General features: G+C 38.5%; 1 protein-coding gene across 1 annotated transcript in view; it reads left to right on the forward strand.

Annotated features, from left to right (window-relative positions):
• Window positions 1-2,654: 2,654 nt before the first annotated feature.
• itga11a (integrin, alpha 11a) overlaps window positions 2,655-21,329 on the forward strand; it is a 51,215-nt gene continuing 32,540 nt past the window's right edge. Inside the window, exons 1-2 of the mRNA XM_053316540.1 lie at window positions 2,655-2,677; window positions 9,675-9,809. Of these exons, the coding sequence (XP_053172515.1) occupies window positions 2,655-2,677; window positions 9,675-9,809 (158 nt within the window). The remainder of the gene's footprint in view (window positions 2,678-9,674; window positions 9,810-21,329) is intronic.

Genomic DNA, 21,329 nt, shown 5'->3' on the forward strand with positions numbered 1-21,329 from the left:
TAAAATCTGTCATGTCAACAGGATTATTACAGAAAACTCTCAGTAATAAGTGACAGGATAAGTGGCAGGATTGGTTTTCTCACAGAAGAGGCAGCTGAGTGCAACCTATTTAATCACCAATTTACAAAATAAATATACACAGCAAAAGGATTTTGAGTCTCTCCTGAAATGTATATTCATCGTCTTCCCTTTAAATACATTTGTGATGCTGTACTGTATACTAAATTTTTAATTAGATTCCCATTACAGACATTGATATATTGACAATATGAGGTGTATGTCAGTAGTATGTAAAGATGTACAGTTTTTTCCTGAAATCCAAGTTGGACTCGTCTGCTGCTCTCAGATAGATAATGGGGTACTAATGTGATCAGATATTTGTCTGTTAATGGAGGTCATCTCAATTCCAATTGTTATTGTGAACAATAGTTAATATCATGTAATATACACAAAATGATATAATTAAGTTTAATATTAAATAACTCAGATTTGCACTTGCATAAGTGGCACATTTCAAATATGAAACAGATTTTATTAAATTACTACACTGTCTCATATAATGGAGTATCATCCAGATATAACTGTGAGTCTCTGAGTTTAATATGCAAACACAGATGTTGATGTATTTTATTCAAACACACTGTAGTCTCATTACCAAAGTGAAAATCATTTTCCAAACCAGTGTGTGAAAAAGAGAAAAGATGGGCATTAATGTGACACACAGTGGTCAAGTACTACTGAATTAGGAGATTTACCAGGTGACCACAAATGGATTTCAGGAAAGCTAATGTACACAAACGATGTCTTGTTACGTAAGTGGGATCATTATACATTCCGTAGTTAGGACTGGATGGTTCAACTGCAAGGGTATGAGGTAACATACGCACCCCACATTTGCGTTCCACTGTTAATACGCTGGTTAGTTTGTGGTTGTGCCATGATGATAGCATTTGTGGTGCATAGCTTGAGTCTGACAGAAGACGTTTTAGGTTTGTAACAAGAAAACATTTGGCAGTACTACTTATCTACTGTATATTTCTTCAGATTCCTTGGTATCTTACGAAATGTAGGCATCTGCCCTTTCTATTCATGAGCCAGTAGGTTCAGTAATTACCTCCCATTTCTGTCAGAAGACTATTATTTATGTCTTGTTAAACTGATAAAATCATACATTGATCAGTTAAAGGTTTAGTGGGGGAAAACGAGGAGAAAAGTTGATATTTGACTGAAAACCAAAACAACCTCTCTCTCTCTCTCTCTCTCTCTCTCTCTCTCTCTCTCTCTCTCTCTCTCTCTCTCCCTTTCGTGCTCCTTCTGAGGCTCCACCCCAGAAGTTCATGGACACGCATTGTCATGGTAACGGACAGACGTAACCACTGCGCAAACTGACCAACGTGGCGGAGTCTGCTGCGGGACGGTAAGTTAGCTTTAGTTTGATAGCAGCATTTATTTCTCTGATAGTACAGGTGGCTAGCCTGGCTAACACCAGACCGCGTCTCAATCTCATGTGAGATTATTGTGATAGCAAACCTGTGTTTATATGTCTTCATGACTGTAAACACTTTGAAAGTAGTGAACAAACACCAGATACACAGCGAGCAACTACACAACAGCTAAATTGTAGGTTACGTTAGCACGCTGCTAACGTTAGCTGCGAAGCTAACATGCAGAGCGTCAAACAGCTGTAGTAACAACTCTGCTACTTTACAGATAACATCACAACAACGACATATCCTGAATAACTAGACAGTGAGCTGAATGTCAGCAGGTAACGTTACAGTTTATGTGAAAAGCAGAGCTGATGTTACTCACCTGTCCGGCAGATCAGCGTCCGCCTTCACTCTCCGCTCCTACGCCAGGTCTCTGTCGGTCCCTCCGTCAGTCCCTCCGCCGTTATAAAACCACACCGATGTGTCCGCGAGTCCTTGTCTGGTCAAAGTCCTTTTTTTATATTAAATGTTCTTCTAACTTTGTCCTCTCTGGATGTTTCTTGGTCACCTCTCCTTCTCCACTATGTCTCCACCGACTGCGTACACTAACCTTAACCCCATGATTGCTTACTACACCTTTAAAAGATCATTTTAATGATACATAAAGTGTAAAATTCAACCTGCAAGATCCTCTTCACGTGAACTTTGGGATTTTCTGTTCAGTGATGTCACAATTTCAGAGAATATGTCCAGCCCAGGTGTCTAACCACTGTTAACAATGTGGCTTTATTTAATCAATTTCTATTGAATTTGTTCAACATTAACAAGATGTTTTTATAATCTGTTGATGAAAGACAGTTCACTCCCATCTTAACAAATCAACATCATCATTTAAGTGGATCATCAAGAATATCCACTACAGAACTGTTTATTACAAAACAAACTTAAGATAAGCCACTTTAAGGTATTCATGCAGTCAACCAGAGTTGAAGAAGTATTCCTGCATGCTGTGTCAGAGTGGACCTCCTTCTTCTCCTGCCACAGTCCCCTCCTACTTCCCCAAGATATAGGCAGCGCTTTAACTAGGAGTTGGAGTCAATCAGAGTGGGATCTTTAACTGTGCCTGCCACTGGGTCTCTTAGCCTCAGCCCACCACACACACACACACACTCACAGCAGTCATCACACACACTCAAACTCATGCACGCTTGCACCGGCAAACATATGGAGTACTACTGCTTCCTTCTGTTCTGGATCTGCAGCCAGCAGTTAGGTAGGTGAAAGGTGTTTAAGCGTGTGTGTTTTTGAGGATGTGTTTATGTGTGTGCGTGCATCTTTCGCATGTTGGTGTTATGCCGACTTTTCAATTTGACCATCTGTCTTTCTGCGTGATGTTTTGCAGTATAATAATGGCACTCTAATTGTTAGTTGTAACTTTGACCAGTTACAACAACTGGAAACTTTGAGACTGATGCTTTTAAAAGGTCGACATAAATAGCTGGACTCAAGCACTTTTACAAAGCTACATTTGATAACTTCATAGAAAATTCACAACTTTTTGTTAATATTTAAAGAATTAGTCATCTGAATTTGCTGACATCTTCATTACTTGGAGGAACAGCAATATCAAATGAATGAATGGCTGCTGAATGACATCATAGCTTGAAACCTTGACCCTTTATCATCGCAAGAGACAGGAAGGCAGAGCTTGGAGGCTGTACTGAATGATATGTTGTCTACTTCAGGTCTACAGAGGTGTTCTGTGTCTCATTGGAAGCAGGCATGTCGTCTGAAATGAATGTTGATGCTATCTTTTCACAGTCAAGTTTCCAGTGACTGTAGAGATGTTGGGGCTCAGCCAGAACTGTGGTCAATTACCAGTGAAATCACTGTAGCAGTGCCACATCTCAACAGGGCAAAATAGGAAGAGACAGAGAAGCAACAAAAGGCATGAAAAGCATTTATATGTATTTTGTTCAGTATGGGTCACATAAATTAATTTACAAGTCAAACTTCAGTAGACATTTAAGCACTCAGTGCAGCTGAGATCTCTACATGGTTTGAGTTCAGTATACTGTGAACTGTAACCACATTGTATAAACACACTGTGTTGGCCTAACTTTTCATATAATACTCTGTACTGTATGTGGTCACCATAGCTGTGTATGAGCATTATTTTTGCCAGGTTTCGCAACAATGAAGCATTATTCACTACTTTTCTTTGGAGCTTCGACTGGAATTTTTTTAAATGTTTTTTTTTTTTTTTAATTTAGTAATAATGCTAAACTAAAGTGTGAAGGAGAGGAAATTTGTTCTGTAAATATTTGTTTTGATTTAGGAATTAGTTGGAAACAAGAATTGGATTCCTGCCACAGTGAGGGACACTGACCTTATATCTCGAGTCTGAGAAAGACATGATGTGGTGGGAGATGTTTTGGCAGACACATGAGAGGGAGGCTGCGTTTGAGTCTAGTGTTTATAGATTCTTGAAACTTATGATTTCTGTCAGATAACTTTAAGTAGGGCCATCTCATTTCCACATACATCGCATGCTTGCTCTGTAGTATCCTTTCAATATTCTCCTTTTAATAGATGTTCGTCATGAACATTCTGTGCAAGGATGGTCAAGTTGCCCCTAAGAATTGCCACAACAGCCTCCATGCTGATTTAGAAAGAGAAGAGTCCCCTGTCTCCAGTCTCTGTGCTTAGCAAGACTAACTAGCTGTTAGCTTATAGCCTTATATTTAATGGACAGGCATGAGTGATTGATCTTCTCAACTAACTCTCAGCCAGCAACTAAGCACATTGCCCAAAATGTTTGAACGGTTTGACCTTTCCTCCTGGGACCTTATGTGATTCCAGGTATTTACTGTACCTCTGCCGGCAAATCTGGGAGGAGGTTTTGTTTCACACCTTTGTGTTTTTATTTGTGGTTGATTAAATTTGACCCTAGAATCAGTTTGGTATTGATCATAATGTGGGATTCCTTCATGTTGGCAGTATTTGCACAATGTCAACTGCCTACTAATTGTGTCTGTGACAAGACTTCACTTTCAAAAGTCAGTCCTGCCTGTTGGCATTTAGTTAGACTAAATATATTGGTAGCAACAGATGTCCTGGGGCTGTAAGAGTGTCTCCTTGAAATGATTTATTAAAGTGATTTATTGTTTTTATTACTGTGAAGTGTTTTCAAAAATGATATTTACATTAATCAAGACAAGTTTTGTTTTACAACATTTATTACATGTATTGGCTGTTGAGGTTTTAGTGTTACAGTTAGTTAATAACACCCTGACCAAAGGCTATTAATGCTTTGCCTCTGAATCAGTCCTCCTCATGTTGTTTCTGTAATACCAAACTTATCGTTCACAAATTCCATGCAGATATCTTGACTTTGACATGTAATTGTATGTGGTAGCTGGTTGCAAGTGATCCTGTATGGCACTACCATAGAGACTCAGTTTGAATGCCTGGAGAGTCTTTTGGTGGCTTTGAGGGTTAACAGCTTGGTAAGCAGTGCCCAGTTGGCTGTTGTGTATGGGAAACATCTGGATTTAGATACCTCGTGCCTCCCAGAGTATTTACGTTGGCGTGGGATTATAGTGATATGAGGTGCCAAAATGTTTGAAAGTATATTGTCCACTGTTAAGTATCTTTTCAGAGAAAACCATTGTAATGGAAACCCACAATGGATCTATGGAAAAACAGAACACTCAGATGCTTTTCAGATTTATTGTGGAGATCCTAGTCTGTTCTTATAATTTTAAAACTCATGCTACTGGATCCATAACACTAATCAGATGTAGTCATGATGCCATGCTTACACACTTGCATAGATATGGTGCCAGAATTGGAAGTAAACATACACTAAAAACCAGAAAACAAGTGGATATGTTTTTCAAAAATCCTGAACCATATTATGCTGCAGAAGAACTGCATCATGAGTATATGACGATGCCTGTAAGTCAGCAGTTTGCACAGTGCACCCCTACTGCTGCCCTATGTCAGTGGGTCTGTGGTTAAGCTCCTGCAGCTTGGTGTTGGGCCAAAGGCAGCAGTGGACTAATGTGGGTCGCACCGACAGCCACTGGCCTGAGGTTTATTTATCTGGGCATGGAAGCCGGTACACAGGAAACCCAGCAAGACTCCAACCTTGCGTTAGAAGCTGCCGATATTGCTGGGAATATTAAATTGCTCTGCCACATTAGTAACTTGAAATGGAAACTGGATCACCTCCATTCTCATGCTTTCACCCTGACACTTTTCCCTGTCTCCGTCTTAGTTTTATTTCTTGATCAGACTTAAGCCCATCTGTGATTATATCTCAGGAAATTCATTTTCAACACCTAAAAGGCATCACTGCATTAAATTGGCTACCAGAAGTATTAATGCTTCAGTTGACCAATGAGAAAAACGTTCCCACTGCCCTCCATCTGTAAAATGAACAAATGAATCTGTAAAACAGTACAACATATGGAGCCAAGAGTTACATCCTGATTTCTGTTTATTTTTCATACAACTATCTTTTCACAACAATCTATTTTCAGTCACCCCTTTTATGATTCTACATAAACAGAAACTTTAGGAGGATGTTTGGTGGTAGGATCAAACAGCAGCTGAACATGTGAACCATTCATAAAACAGGAAATGAGCAATGTGGAGAATGTGTCAATATTTACATGAAGAGTCTGCATGGCAAAGATGGCCATTTATTTTAATGGAGGTTTTCATAGGTCAGAACAAATGGCCTATAGTTGTGCCAATCAAGGTGTGATATACACTGGGTCACTTGACAGACTTGATTCCTAAACATAACAATACAAGACTTATTCACGGTGTGGCTGCCACTTATAAAGTGTTCTGTGGTAAAATTGTGGGCTTGATGGTTTTAACACCGGTCACAGTCCCAAAACTCAACTTCACAAACTAAGGAATTTAGATATATTCAAATTTCTCAGGAACCACTTTTATTCCAGGAATACAGCTGGTCTAATCATAATATCTCCTCTGCAGCTTATAATGCAAACAATTGCTCACCCAAGCAAAACTATATCTCATCTGCTGTGTGACAAATTGAAGCTGAGTTGCAGCTGCAGTTTTATTCTACAATATTTAGTCTTTGGACACTAACAACTAGTAACTACAACATGTCAACATTTTCATTAGATTTACTGATGTTGTAAATTATGATTTAACTGCTTCTACAAAGTGTGGAATTATTCTGTGGTTACAAAAACATAACTGTTCATGAGTTGGGGGAGCACAATATGTTCTTGTTTACAATATATTGTTAAGTCTACAGGAAGTTAATCTTAACACAAATTACACATGTTTTAACAGTAGTGATGAACCCAGAGTTCACTCAGAAAATTGTGCAAACCAGTCTAATGCCAAAAAAGTTCAACCATTAGTTATGTTACATTATCAACCTCTTTTGTCAACATCTAAAAAAAATATGATCCATCCAAATCCTCATCAGTCATTTCATAAAGTGATACTTTCGGTGATATTTTCACCTCAAGAGTTAAATACTTCATGAATGAAAGACCCACTGTTGTAGAACAGTAGAGAGGGAAATGCTAATTGCTCCTAAATGTATTTATTACAAATGTATTTATTGTAAATGATTTTGTGGAGAAATGATCAGGGGGCCTCCAAAGCAAAATCTTGCTGAGGGCCATGAAAAGACTGAGACTGGTCCACTACAGCACAAAGCCTTGTATTTGACACATTTCTGAGCAGGGGTTCACCAATACACAATTACATTACTTGCCCACCTCCTCCACCATTGTTTTTCTTAAAATATAAATCAAAAACCATTTAGTTCATTTTCACATATGAGCAACCTCATTCATCAAATAAAACATCTCTGATTTGTAAAGTATGAAGTGTATTATCAATACTTAGACAATGGATAGTATAAATATAAACTAAAGATTCTGTTTCATGACTGTCTGCAGACGCAGCAGAATCTCAGCACATAGTATCGGAGTGAGACATCTGTCCTCCCTCCTACTCTCTGCTGTAAACACACTTAGCTGTTACCGAGCAGATGCTCTGATGTCTCTCAGTGTCTCTTCACTGCACAATTACCACACACTCAGCTATTCCATAAAGACATAACAATACTTAGTTTAGAAAACATATTAAAACACTTTTTAAATCTCTGATACTTTGGCCCAGTGGGGGGTGAACTCTTGCCAGCCTTGCATTACCCTGGTAGAAACCTTACACTGTGCCTGTGCCATCATGTTGATTTTGGAGTTTTTTATTTCTCCCAGAAAGCCAAAGTATTGTATCCATCTAGTTGACAGTGGCAAACCTTGATAGTTGTTGCTTTTCATGGAAAGCCAAGAACAGCAAGCAGCTCCTGTGAGGTGTGCTTAAAAGACTCAAATGCAGCTTCACATAATGATAGAATGGTATTGTGACGTCGGGGAAACTTTTCGGACTTACAGTTCTTGATATTACCAGACAGTTATGTAATGTGGGCAACTGTGGTTTTTTCATTTATCTTGGGAATGCAGTTCAGTATTATTGGGATAAAAGTGAAAAGAGATACTATACTCACAATTAAAGGCATTACTGGAGCAAAGCAAGAAGTTGTTGTAATACTAAAGGTATATGACAAGATTCTGACTATTTTGTGGTTTACACATTTTATATTATAATCCTGACTGGCACTATCACATAATTTTCTTGATTAAGTACATGCATTCACTTACAGAACTAAACCAATGTAAAGTCATACTATTCACTCCTGTGGAACGTTTGTTAATATGACCTCAGCTGTCACCTGATTAATTTGAATTTTACATGTTCAGTTCTTCACCTACATTCAGCTGAATTTCCCCCAACAGAGAAGAAAAGGCTCACTTGACTTGATGTGACCCTAGAGCCTCACAGATGGAGAGAGAGCTGTGAGAGGGGATGTTTAGCGTGAGGACGAGGGATTGAATAAGCCCCACTGTGTATGGACAAGAGCCGCAGAGATGTAAGAAGGGGGGAGTTTGTGGTGGTTAAAACCAGAAGCCTTTGTGCTCTCAGCCCAGCTGTGTGACAGAAACTGTGGAAAACACATGGTTTTTAAGAAATAATCTGCTTCAAAACTCCTTTAAAAACCAAACCATGTGTCTCATTTAGCATTAAGTAAGCTTTATTTTCTCTCATACTTGATTTTTTTAATGTATTTTTGTCCCCAATCAGAGTAGATTTTGACATGATCCTTGACTTTACAGTAGCAGCGCTGATCAGAAACGCTTATGAAAGGTTTGGCAACTAGAGAAACAAAGATCAGCAGTAGATTAAGTAGAAGACAGATGAGCGGAGAGAGATGGATCGAGAGGAAGTCTGAGTGGTAGACGATTACGTTTTTTCCCCTTCTCCTGTGCCAAAAGGAAAATCTCAGCACCTCAGTGTCCTCACACAGTACAAATCTCCTCTGATGGAAAGTTAAAAGCCAAATGATGCTGTCAGCATTCAAAGGCTGTATTGGGTATCTTTGTGACATGCAAAATCTGAAAAACACCTTCTCTGATTGGTATGTTAATTAAAAGCAGACATTCCCTGGCATGGCTACCACTTGCTAACCTATATGAGACAGTTAAGCACACAGTTGGGAAAACACATTTGCTTTGATCACACGTCTCATGCCACCTTTTGTTTTTTTCTTGTCCTGCATCTTTTCAGGTCAGACTTCACATTAACTGCAACAATAAAACACTGATGTTCTTGTTGAGTCTCTTTACCATTCTTATAATTGCATTTGCAAGGTATTAGGTGCAGTTTTTTTGTAGTTCCTGTGTTCTTATTGGAATGAAGCATTGCCTAAATATGTGGTCACATTGATCCTACGCTGTTTAACCAATCCCCAGCTATGAATGTGCAGGAAATGTCTGCAAGATGACTGTCAGTCAAACTTGTCAGTCACAGACACCTCAGCTGGTCTGCATATACAATTTATAACTGTCTCCTGTCTGTGTTTAGAGTGGAGCAGGGACTTAAACAGACACAAGACAGAGGAGGGATTATTTTAAGGATGAGTAAGGATGTCTTGTTGCACTTAGGCCAGATGTTACTGTCTAGTCAACCAATGAAAATCAATCAATGAAGATGTTCCATTCAGATACTAAAATGAGTTACTGAAAGCCAGAATTTTTGTGATTTGGCTAATATTACTGGCCTCTGTACTTTGTCAAAATGATGGTAGAAGTATTTAGATCTTCTGCAGCCTCAATTGACAAGAATTGTCTTTTCTTTTCTAGGATTCCATGACTGCTTCAATATCGACACAAAAAGACACAGGATCATCAAAGGTCCGAAACAAGCCCAGTTTGGATACACTGTTCAGCAACATGTGGCTGCGGGGGGAGAAAAATGGTAAGTAGCTTATATGAAATATACACTACTTTTATGCAAAGCAGTCAAAGACTCTGATGTTTTGCACCTGCCTACAGTGTATGTTTTTGTAAAGATAGCTGAACTAATACTAACTAATGACATACATAATTCTAAATGAATTCTTTTGAAGATCACTCATGGTCAGGAATCTCACATCATTATAGGTCATATAAGCAAATTATTATCATTTTCAAGATAGCCAATCTATCATCCGACCTCAAATTGAATTCTCTGCAGGAGCTCCAGTGAAATTATGTGGAAGTCAAGTATTACTTGGATCTAATTTGAATTTTAGTGTTTCAGCAACTGGAATAACAGCTGTAGTATTGACATTTTTATGGCTTCTTGCACCATGGTGACAACTTCTATTGCAGAGCTAAACTATTATCATCTATATTTATGAAGTAAGATATCAGTATGTCATATTGTAATGCATATTTTTAGTTTCTGTAAAACAGCCAGAATTTAACCAGGTGATCTATGGCTGAGATTGAGAGGTCAAGTACATAACAATTGTAAAACACAGTACTGACATGCTACAGTGCTGACAGACTGTCTGACTTGGCAATGAGACTATTGGATGTCTAAACTTTTTCCCCAGAAAGACAGTGATCTACTGTACGTCTCCTGTGGTGTGTAAAGTTTCCTCCCATTAATTTGTGCTTGCAAAACAATCTGTAGTCCTGAGCTGGATATCACATTCATCATATTACCTCATAGCACAACCTGAATCCTGATGCACACTATTATTAGGCCAACTGGCACCCTGCGGTGGCCAAAAGTAGCTTCTGGCATCCCCAAAATGTCTATTGGCAAGCACTGTGGTGGCATAATGCCGAGTTTCAGCTGTGTGTGTGTGTGTGTGTGTGTGTGTGTGTGTGTGTGTGTGTGTGTGTGTGTAAATCATTAGTTCTCTTTGTACACAGTATATTTATTATATGTCTGTTTTTCACTTACGACATCAATGGCGCAGAAAAATGATCGTATTGGTTGTTTGTTTAAATGCTTAACTAAAGATAAAAAGTTCCATAAACTTGAAGGTATTAAGTTGAATCAGCAACCTCACATTACGAAATGTCACTGAGTTTAAAGAGTCATTTTTTTATTTGTTACTTTGTACCACAGTCATGGACAGCAAGCAAAGTTGCTGTAATTGTCATTTTTTTAAATTGTAAGTCTGCAGGTGTAGGGACTGAATTTGGTTCATCGTGATTTGTTTGCATTATTATCAGAAGAAACAACAATGACTCATCTTAAGTTTTTTGAATGAATGAATAAATGAATGGTATCTTCAAGCTACACAAATATGAGTCTTTGGAGAGTCAAACAATACATGCTGTGAAGTCTGCAAATATGCTGATCATGTTTCCTTAGAAACTAGTGCTGTGAAAATGAATGTATGCTGCAGTGTTGAGTTTAGTTCCTTTGGCGGCTGATGATAAGATGTGTGATGATGTGTACCACTTGGTGCCGGCGAACTCAACCAACCAAAGATGAATCAGGACACAAATGTAGTTTTAGGCAAGTTGTGTGATGGAACTTTGGAGAACACAAAAGTAATCTGTGCAGTTTTTGTCGCAGTTGTTTAAAAAAAAACTTAATTTAGGTAGTTGAGTGAAGTCTCAGCAGAACAGTAATTTAACTCATCATTTCAAGTTAAAAGAATTCCAGTTTTGAGGGTAGTAAGTAAAAAGGCCATTACTAAAAACTGGCTTCAGCATTTCTTAACCCACTGCAGGCCTTTTTGTCAATATTGTTCAATTTGTTGTTGGACTTGTTTAATTGGTCATGATTCCCTTAAACCTGCAGGGTGGAACTTTTAAATGAACATCTGTTACGTTCAAGCCCTTGCCAAACAAGTTCAAACATTGCTCATGAAGTCTATCACTACCAGGGAAATCTCTGTGTATTTCACATTATACAAGGTTTTTCAATCTGGCGTTTGGTGACGACATTCCCACACTGACCAGATGAAAGCCTACTGCACATGCTCTATGTACACAGCATGTCCACTACAGACTTCAATGCCCAAAAAGGCCAACTTCCAGTTCCTCTGCTAATTTAAATGGGGATAAAGTCATTTAGTCTGGCAGCTCTTCTCAACTTTCCAAATGTTAGTGGACTGAGTGATTGTGATGCTCAAAACAGTTTATTTTACAGTTGCAACAGGAGCAACAGAGTAGGCTACAAAGGAGCCTATGACATGAGCGTTTGTTAGCTGTTTTTATAATTACTCTCACTGCCAGAAGTCTCACACCCAAGCTTTTAAATAATCGTGCTATGGTATAATACTAATTCTTACACTGCTGCACTAGTAATACAAGAGCAGCAGTGTTTATGGAGTAAATACCATACAGGGCTTACTGTCTCATGCTGATAATTTTTACTATTCTGTCTGACAAGTTATCCATCCTTCATCACCCTAAGGTAGCTTGGGATATGAGGCCTATCCTGCTGTAGGCAGTGTGTGGGAATAGACAGGAAGTATTGTATTTGTATACCATGAGCTTCCAATGAAATCACTATATTCTGCTGAATGATAACATCGGAGATCGTGTATGCATGTGTGTGAATGTATGTTGTATTTTATGTTTGTGTGGACATTTAAGCCAGTTGTTACTTGTCAGTGGACTGTTTTAGGGTTAACCTTAGAATCAGGCATAGCTTCTGTTTGCAGTAAGGGTTTGGCTTTTGGTGGTTAAAGGATCATTCTGGTACTTATTTTGTTGTGAACAACAAACATCCTACTGACAAGTGTAGCCTGTGTAACCAAAGCCTGATATGACTTATTCCTCTGTGCTGTAGATGTCCATTCAAAAAGTATTAAAAACACATCAATGTTGCACTGGATGACCTCATTACAGTGAACATGGGAACTGCAATTTATTTTGAGTCAATCCCATAAACACCATGCAGCTGTCATAAATACTCACTAATAGTTCCCAATAAAAAGCACAATCTATTGTGACTGAGTAGCATTTGGCAAACACTTCAGTTCCAGCAATTTTAGTTAATATTTAAGCCATTTAACAATGTACAAGTATACATTTGTGGTCTGTTTTTAAAGGTCTTGAATAGGATTGGGGCTGGGAGCCACACACAGAGTTGGGAAGTCATAGAGTATCAAGACGCAGCCCAATACATTTTTGGTTTTGGTCTTGTCACGGGATTTGGTAACAATAAGAAAAAAATTGAAAAGCATCCATGTCCCTACTGTCTTTAAGATTAGGAACTAAGTTCTTAGTTCACAGGAAGGGACAGTTACATACTTGGACAGTGAAGTAGGGTTAGGGTTTTGTGAGCTGCCAGCTCACAAAATTTAAAACTTTCCTTTGTCACAGGACACACATGTCAGTGACAATGTTGATTATACAGTCAGGTCCAATTTCTATTTTTGCCAGAATTGAAAAGGTCTGATGAGGCTGACATCTGTGGAATAAAGCTCACCAGAGACACTACTGCAACTGAGGTAAATGTCTGAGAACGAGGTGAAAACATTTACAGTGGAAGAATAGTGCAGCACACACTCAACATACAGCCAAGTGAAGCTGCAGGGATTGGGATTTTGGCATCTTTATTGAGTGTTCATACATCTTATATAAAAGGGTCTTTATTAAGTAATAAAATAGTTGTATGATGGTGGAAAGTCTTCTACATTAATGATGCAATAAAAGTAAACACTTCTTCAAATGTGTCCTATATCAATGAAATATTACATAATCTTATATTATTATTGTGACCACAGTCTCTATTGGCTGATTTCACCCCTTTGTTACTACTTGTCTGCCTGCTCTGCAGATGGGTTAGTCATCCTCTGGATTTAGTTTAAAAGTGACTGTTTAGTCAGTGCAACAGAGTGCGTAGGTGTGGGTTTGTGAACACAGCTGCATGCGCATACTCAAGGAAGGTTCTGTATATTTGTGTGTGAGTCTGGGTGAGTGTGTGTGTCGGTCTGACAGCTCTCAGCTGGAGTAAAGAATGCTGCAAGATCTGAGGGGAGGTGAAAAACACTTTATTATTGAATGTGAAAGAATTATTTAAAAGAATAAAAATAATGGTTTTCATCTACTGAATTGCTCTACCTTCAGTAATCAAAGCTGGGGATGGTTGTATCTATTTCCTATTACGGTACACAGTCAGTGGTAGTTTGGCTAAAGTTTGTGAACATTCGCCTTATACCAAACAGTGGTAGTGTACTCCAATATTTTCTCATCTGAGTTATTATGTATTATACTATTAATTGTAAAGGATGCACTGATATCTAACATATATTGTTTTAGCTCTTTAGGAAGTACTAACTTTAACTGCAATGCATCATATTTATAATTTAATCATATGTTTTTATGTAAAATCTTAATCTGCAGAGAGGAGAAAGTACAGGAATCACTATGAAATGTATTGAATGTTGAGATTATTTCAATTTTGAGCTTAAGTAGCTATGTTTTAAAGTAAAAAAATAGCATGCTTTTAAAGTAAAGTGGAAATAGTTAACCATAAAATTGTACAGTTGTTAAATGCTGGACTTGGTTACTTTTCACCACTTGAACCAGGGGCTCCATTTATAAACATTGCCTATGTACAAAACAGAGCTTGAAAAACACGTTACTTCCCATAATATATAATGATTCCTATCACACATTTAATTTCACTATATACCAAACATTAATTATAGATCCACTTCATCATAAACATTAAAGGCGGCAGTGTTACCGTTTACCATTACGTTCCCGGCCCCCAGAGTGCAGAGAGAGGAGAGGGCCGGGCTGCATGGTGCTCACACTCGTGGTCAGTTGAGGAGCAGCCCAGTGCTGCTGAAAGGCCAGGATGATGCCAGGATGTGGCAGGTGGCAGGATTTTGGGAAGTCTGGCTGGCCTCTTCTTGGTTCTGCTTGTGGTCTCTTCCCGGTAAAGGGGAGTTTTTCCTTGCTGCTGTCGCCAAGTGCTTGCTCATGGGGGAATATTGGGTCTATGTAAAATAAAGGGTACGGTCTACTGTAGATGTGAAAAGTGCCCTGAGATAACTTCTGTTGTGATTTGGCGCTATATAAATATTCAATTGAATTGAATACTGATTCCTTTTCACCTCAACCACATGTGATATAATGATCTTCATCAGTTGTAGAAATTTGTTCAAGTTTTATTAAAATATCTTTTCAGAGTAGGTGAATACCTAAACAAAACCAAACATCGGGATAACAAGAGGAAGTCAGATAATCAGGTCATTTTCTCTGATCCACTGGTGTTTTCAGTCTTCCTGATACTCCTAGCCACAAAAACCCAATCTGCCTCATCCACTCATCAATCCAGTCACTTTCAAATTGATTGTGATTCATAAAGGGAAAAAGTGCAAGCACATTTTTATAAATCTGATTATTTTGGTGCATGGCTTTTGTGTGTTCATACAATTTTGTTACAGATCCTATTCACTGTTTTAGACCTTTTTAGTTCCACACATGTCATTTTCATGTTTATTAACTTGGAGGCTTGTGAGGGTTTTAATTTTTTCCCCAAGGTAAATGTGCTGATGGGGCAATGATCAGGCAGAATCAGCAGTTCTTTTGTTTCAAAAGGATCAAAATGCATCTTTGAAGCGTCCGACTGCAACTCTGTGGCAGAACATGTGCACACCAAGTGTCAGCATTTCTGCTGATTGGGTGAATTTGTGTTCAGGATATTTAAAAGTCTGCTTGTATATACTTAGACTTTATAAATAAAGCTGTTTTTTGGTGATACACTTCTTTCAGTAAATTGTACCGGACATCATAAGTTGTCCCTGACCATTTATGCCTTTTAACTTTCTAACCTCCTCTTTCCCCTCAAGTGGTTTCACCTCAACTGAGCTTTCAAGAGAATTTAAATTGTCACAATTACTGACGTTGCCTGTGAGCATCTGTGCCAAACTGCAGCGCTGTCAACTTTTCCAGAGTTGTCTGATTTCTCCAAACCCTCAGCCCTGTGTTTGAATAGGAACAGAATCACAGCTGGAAAGTGACGCTGTAAAAAAGTTTTTTATGACCCGAACCTGAAATAAGACAGGCATGCAGCTGAATTCAAAAGCCTTTCTTTGAAGACTAAATTAAGAAACTAGTGCTTATTGATTTAAGTGTGTTTGGACAAGTCGTTTACAGGCTCTTTCATGTATCTTAGATATTGAGACAGTATGTGGAAAAGAAAACTTATCTGACTTTTTCACTTCATATAAAGCCAGTAAGCATGTGGTTTAAAATACCACATTTTGTGAGATTTGAATACGTTACATCATCATGCTTGACTTTAGATGCATCAAGAGATTTAGACATCTTTGTCAGGTCAGTTGACAGTTTCTGTCTGCTGGTGGAGCTACCAAGTTGAGGAAAGGTCAGCATGTCAAGAATGTGTCATTTCCTCATGTGTCTCCCCAGAATTCTGGTGCTCTAAACACTCTGCCAGAGTAGACCCTCAATGGAGACCTGAGGAGAGGCCATATCACCTCCAACTGGCAAAGAGCTTGGGTCTTTAAACTGACAGGATATACGTACCAGCATACTTGAGCCATGCACCTCAGAAGCCTCCCACTCTCTATTTCCACTGTTTATTTTTCTACACTTGTACCAGGTCTCCTCAGTGGAGACCTGACCTTTACTCCTCAGCTCAGTTACGAGTTGCACACCACAGAGAACTGCAGGGAGTCTGTGAAGTCTTTCACCACTGGCCTTAAATAGGGTTCTCTTTATTTGGCTAATTTGCAAAGCTGCAAAGAACCCCTCCTGAGTGAGGTAGGAAAACATAATTTGGTCTATTGAATTTTAGTTCAGACACAATACTCACAATCATATGATTGTAATGTCTATGTTACGGACTTTAAATCAAGTTTCTAAGTGCGAAGGAGAAGCCTCTTTTAGGACTGAGGAACAATGCAGAAATAATTACAGAAAAACAAGATGCTAACAGCTCTGTAAGACTACTTGATCTTAATGCTAACATCAGCATAAAATGATCATAATGCCAATGTTAGCATGCTGATGTTTAGAAGGTTTACCATGTTCTCCATCTTAGTGTAGGATGTTATCATATTAACATTTTCTAGTTAACATTAAATATAAAGTAAAACTGAGGCTAAGAAGAATGTCACTAATTTTGAAGATATTTGGTCAAAAAACTAAATATTGGACGACTTGAAATTTTACCTGATAAAGTCATTCGATGGAAGGTTAAGGGATCACCAAATTCAATTCAGTTCATTCTAAGGGGGACATGAAGGTCTGCAACAAATTTCATGGTAATCCATCCATTAGTTATTGAGATGTTTCAGTATAAAACTAAAATGTCAATGTCACACTGGCACTTAAGGACAAAGGTTTCGCCCTTTGGGAACCATGAATGTCTGCACCCAATTTCATGGCAATCATTCCAGTTGTTGAGATATTTCAGTCTGGGCAAAAGTGGTCTAACTAACCAACAGACCAGCATTGCTCTTCTGCTTTTCCTACAGCCAAACTGCTATCATAGCTAAAATATATCTTAAACAGAAGTTTGATGTTCATGCTGGAAAAGGCCAACATGTAAGTTAAAGCATCTAGTATATACTTGCATCATCTAAGTCATCTATTTGCCCTGTCACTGCCTGGTCAATACATCAAGTGAAACAGACATGCTAAGTAGATGTCTTTACAAAATGATTTTGTGACTGTTGCATTTCCTTCGATTTATGAGGCAGCATTAACATTAGAGCACATATCCAGTTAATGCAGACAAATGGAATGTGATGAGCAAGCGTGACATCGGAGTAGCACACTCATGTTTGGGACGAGGGATGTGGTTTCACAGCGTATACATCTCCTGCTTCCAAATATGAAAAACATTATCACATTAATGACAGCCTGGGCTTAGAGATGGCGCTTCCTCAAACCCCAAAATCCTGTATTCCCCGGTAACCATGGTGGAAAATGTCCACGGATTCATTTTGGGTCAAGTTATTTCTTTCAGTGTCATTACCATTCTTGCAGTGATGATGCCTAGCGTTTGACCCTAATGAGCTCTGGAACATGATTGTTTGAACAGCTTCTGGTGAAATTCAGGAGTACCCAAGGCAGGCGTCCAAGTCAAAGGCAACAATGGTCCCTTTTCATCAAGGTAGCCGTATCCTGACCTGAACTTGTGCTGCAGTGTCTCCTTTTGCCAAAGCACAGCAATAACTGAAGTAATAATCATGATATTAATAGCTATGAAAATATGAGCACGGTTGGAGCCTCTGCGGTGAAAATGATTTCCAGAGTCTGTGAGACTTTAAAGTTGGCTTCAAGAGCAATAACATTGCAGCTTACTTCCATATGACTCACTCTTTGATGTGCAGTGATGGACTGTTTGAACAACATTTCCCCTTGTCCTCAGTTGCTGCTGTAAAATGTCAAATCATAACTGGTACTACATTTTCTTTGTATGTGCCCTGAATATAACATCCATCACAACTGTGCTAAAAGAAATTCCTGAATAAAGACGGCAGGCCACATGACACCAAGACCTACACGTACTTCAGACTGAGCATGAAATCTGAGCCAAACAGTTGAAAAAACAAACTGACCACAAAGTCTGTCCCGTAGCATTTGAGTGTATCACACAATCTTCCTCAGCAGATGAAGTTTGCCCCAGTTTAACTTTTTAACCAGTAAAATTTTATGTATCCCTGCAATTGTAGGTAGCATCTCGTCTCCCGTGTCGATCCAAAACAACCAAGTCTATAAGTCTAAAGCAATATAACCCGGACACCTTTGACGTCCACTGAAATCATATTATGTCATGCTAACCTCACATAACAATAAAGGAGGCTTTAAGTACACGCCTTTCCAACTAAATGTCACTAAATGTGTTGTCTTGGGAATTTGGAGCTATTTAAAATCTCAGGGGATCCTGAGCCTGACCTAGAAGTTCAAAAGCTGAAGATTTGTCTCTCTTTAATTGTTTGATGGGGGGGGGGGGGGCTTGGCTGTGGTCTGCTTTTGCTATAAAGTGGTGTCAAGTGTCTTTTCTTTGGGGAACCACTGAACTGCAAGTTGCTCCATTGCCCACTGCTTTCCCTGTGATTTTCACTTGGACTGCTCAGTTGTTTGAATTCCATGTTGACTTACAGCACTGTATTTATTGAACCTTTTCCAGGAATGTGATTAGTTTAAGATACAGCTTGGCATTGAGCAGGAATTTGTACTGAACATCATATTAAAAGCGTAGAAAAATTCAGTTATAAAAAGACTATACAGGGTGAAATGTTTCAAGTTGGGACATTTCAGTATCCTTATTGTTAATAACGATTCATCCTTATGGTTCACAATAATTTGACAACACTCAAATTAATTGAACCATCAGTACATACACAAAAAAGGATTGTAGTCCATTATTGTCTATGGAAGTTACTATGACCACTATAACTATGTCGGAGTAATAAAATATGTTGATACAATGATGAAATTAATTTCAGTAGCGAGGAAGCAGCGTAATTATGTGTACATTACACGTAGGTGCAAAACTTTTGAAACAGTTGACTTGATCCAAAATGGATGTTTTTCAGCATGAACATCAAACTTCTGTTTAAGATATATTTTAGCTACGGTAGCAGCTTGGCTGTAGGAAAAGCAGAAGAGCAATGCTGGTCTGTTGGTTAGTTAGACCACTTTTGCCCAGACTGAAATATCTCAACAACTAGAATGATTGCCATGAAATTGGGTGCAGACATTCATGGTTCCCAAAGGGCGAAAACCTTTTTCCTTAAGTGCCAGTGTGACATTGACATGTTGGTTTTATACTGAAACATCTCAATAACTAATGGATGGATTACCATGAAATTTGCTGCAGACCTTCATGTCCCCCTTAGAATGAACTGAATTGAATTTGGTGATCCCTTAACCTTCCATCAAATGACTTTATCAGGTAAAATTTCAAGTCGTCCAATATTTAGTTTTTTGACCAAATATCTTCAAAACTAGTGACATTCTTCTTAGCCTCAGTTTTACTTTATATTTAATGTTAACTAGAAAATGTTAGTATGATAACATCCTACACTAAGATGGTGAGCATGGTAAACATTACCTTCTAAACATCATGCTAACATTGTCATTATTTTATGCTGATGTTAGCATTAAGATCAAGTACAGAACGAGGAAGCAGCATATCTATGTGTACATCACATGTACAGTAGGTGCAAAACAGTTGACCTGATCCAAAAAGGATCAAACATTGCCTATTCAAAAAAAAAGTGGTTTGGAGTCGGTGTTCAGGCAGTCCTCAGGCTGTTCATCAATAATTTCACTATTATTATCAGTAATAAGCTTAGAACTGTGACTGATGTGTCAAAGACTAAAATGTGAGAATCAAACCATTATGAATCAAACCATTATGCATGAATCAGTTCTTCTATCTTCTCACAGACGTCATCTGAACACAACTTTTGCCCCATGAACGTTCAGCTCTGTGTTCTTTATACTGTATTTCTTCAGTCATTGAATGAGCACTCACTACTGGTCACTCATCTTTTTCTTTTTTCTTTTTTTTTAAAGATTTTGTCTGGTATAGACACCTTTATTTAGCAGTAGACAGACAGGAAACATAGGAGAGAGAGGGGGGTGTGACACGCAGCAAAGGACCTCCGACTGGGATTCGAACTGGGGTCGGCTGCTTATATGCGCTCTAACCACTCGACCACCTGTGCGCCCAGTCCCTCATCATTTTAACAGTAGTGAAAACTGAGGGGACCCTAGGTAAAATAAATGAAAGTGCCCCATTGAGCTGAGGGCAATCTGTGTGTGTCAAGTACTGTTGGGATATAAAAAAATCCTGAGGTGATAGGACATTTAACAAATTCAATTCATTTAACAAATGGTGCTTGACCAAGATTACATCTTTAATCAATACAACTTTCCGTATCCACACAGCTATATGCAGCAGCTTGTCTCCCAGAACAACACATACAAACACAATAAATCAAAGTCTGTACAAAGATATCCTCAGGACACCCTTGACTTCCACTGAAATTGGACTGAAAATCCACCGAAAAATGTCATGCTAATCTTGCGTCACTTTTAGGGAGGCTCTGAGTACACGCCTTCCCAACTAAATGTTATCAGACTGTTTTCTTGGGAGTTTGGAGCCGTTTAAAATCCTTGACCTTGAAATCCAAACGCTAAAGATTTGTCTACTAATTCACTACGTTAAATTAATTTGAACTTACTCTGCTGTGTTCTCATTGATTGTGGTGTTATATATTCTTTAAATGCCTGCCAGTATGATTGTATTTATTGCAGGGTTAATACATGTGGATTTTATTGTATTTCTTCCATTTGAAACTTCCCCATTGAGCTAAGGGCAATCTGTCTGGTTCAAGTTATCTTTTGAGATATATGAAATCCTGAGGCGAATGGACATTCAACCTTGTGACTCTACTACAGTGGCAAGATGTAGAAATGCTGATAAACAAACACACATCACAAGACATAGGATGAAACCCTAAAGGTCTTTCATGACTGAGAATAC

Source organism: Scomber japonicus, chromosome 1, assembly GCF_027409825.1.
Source record: "Scomber japonicus isolate fScoJap1 chromosome 1, fScoJap1.pri, whole genome shotgun sequence".
In the NCBI taxonomy this organism is placed as follows: domain Eukaryota; kingdom Metazoa; phylum Chordata; class Actinopteri; order Scombriformes; family Scombridae; genus Scomber; species Scomber japonicus.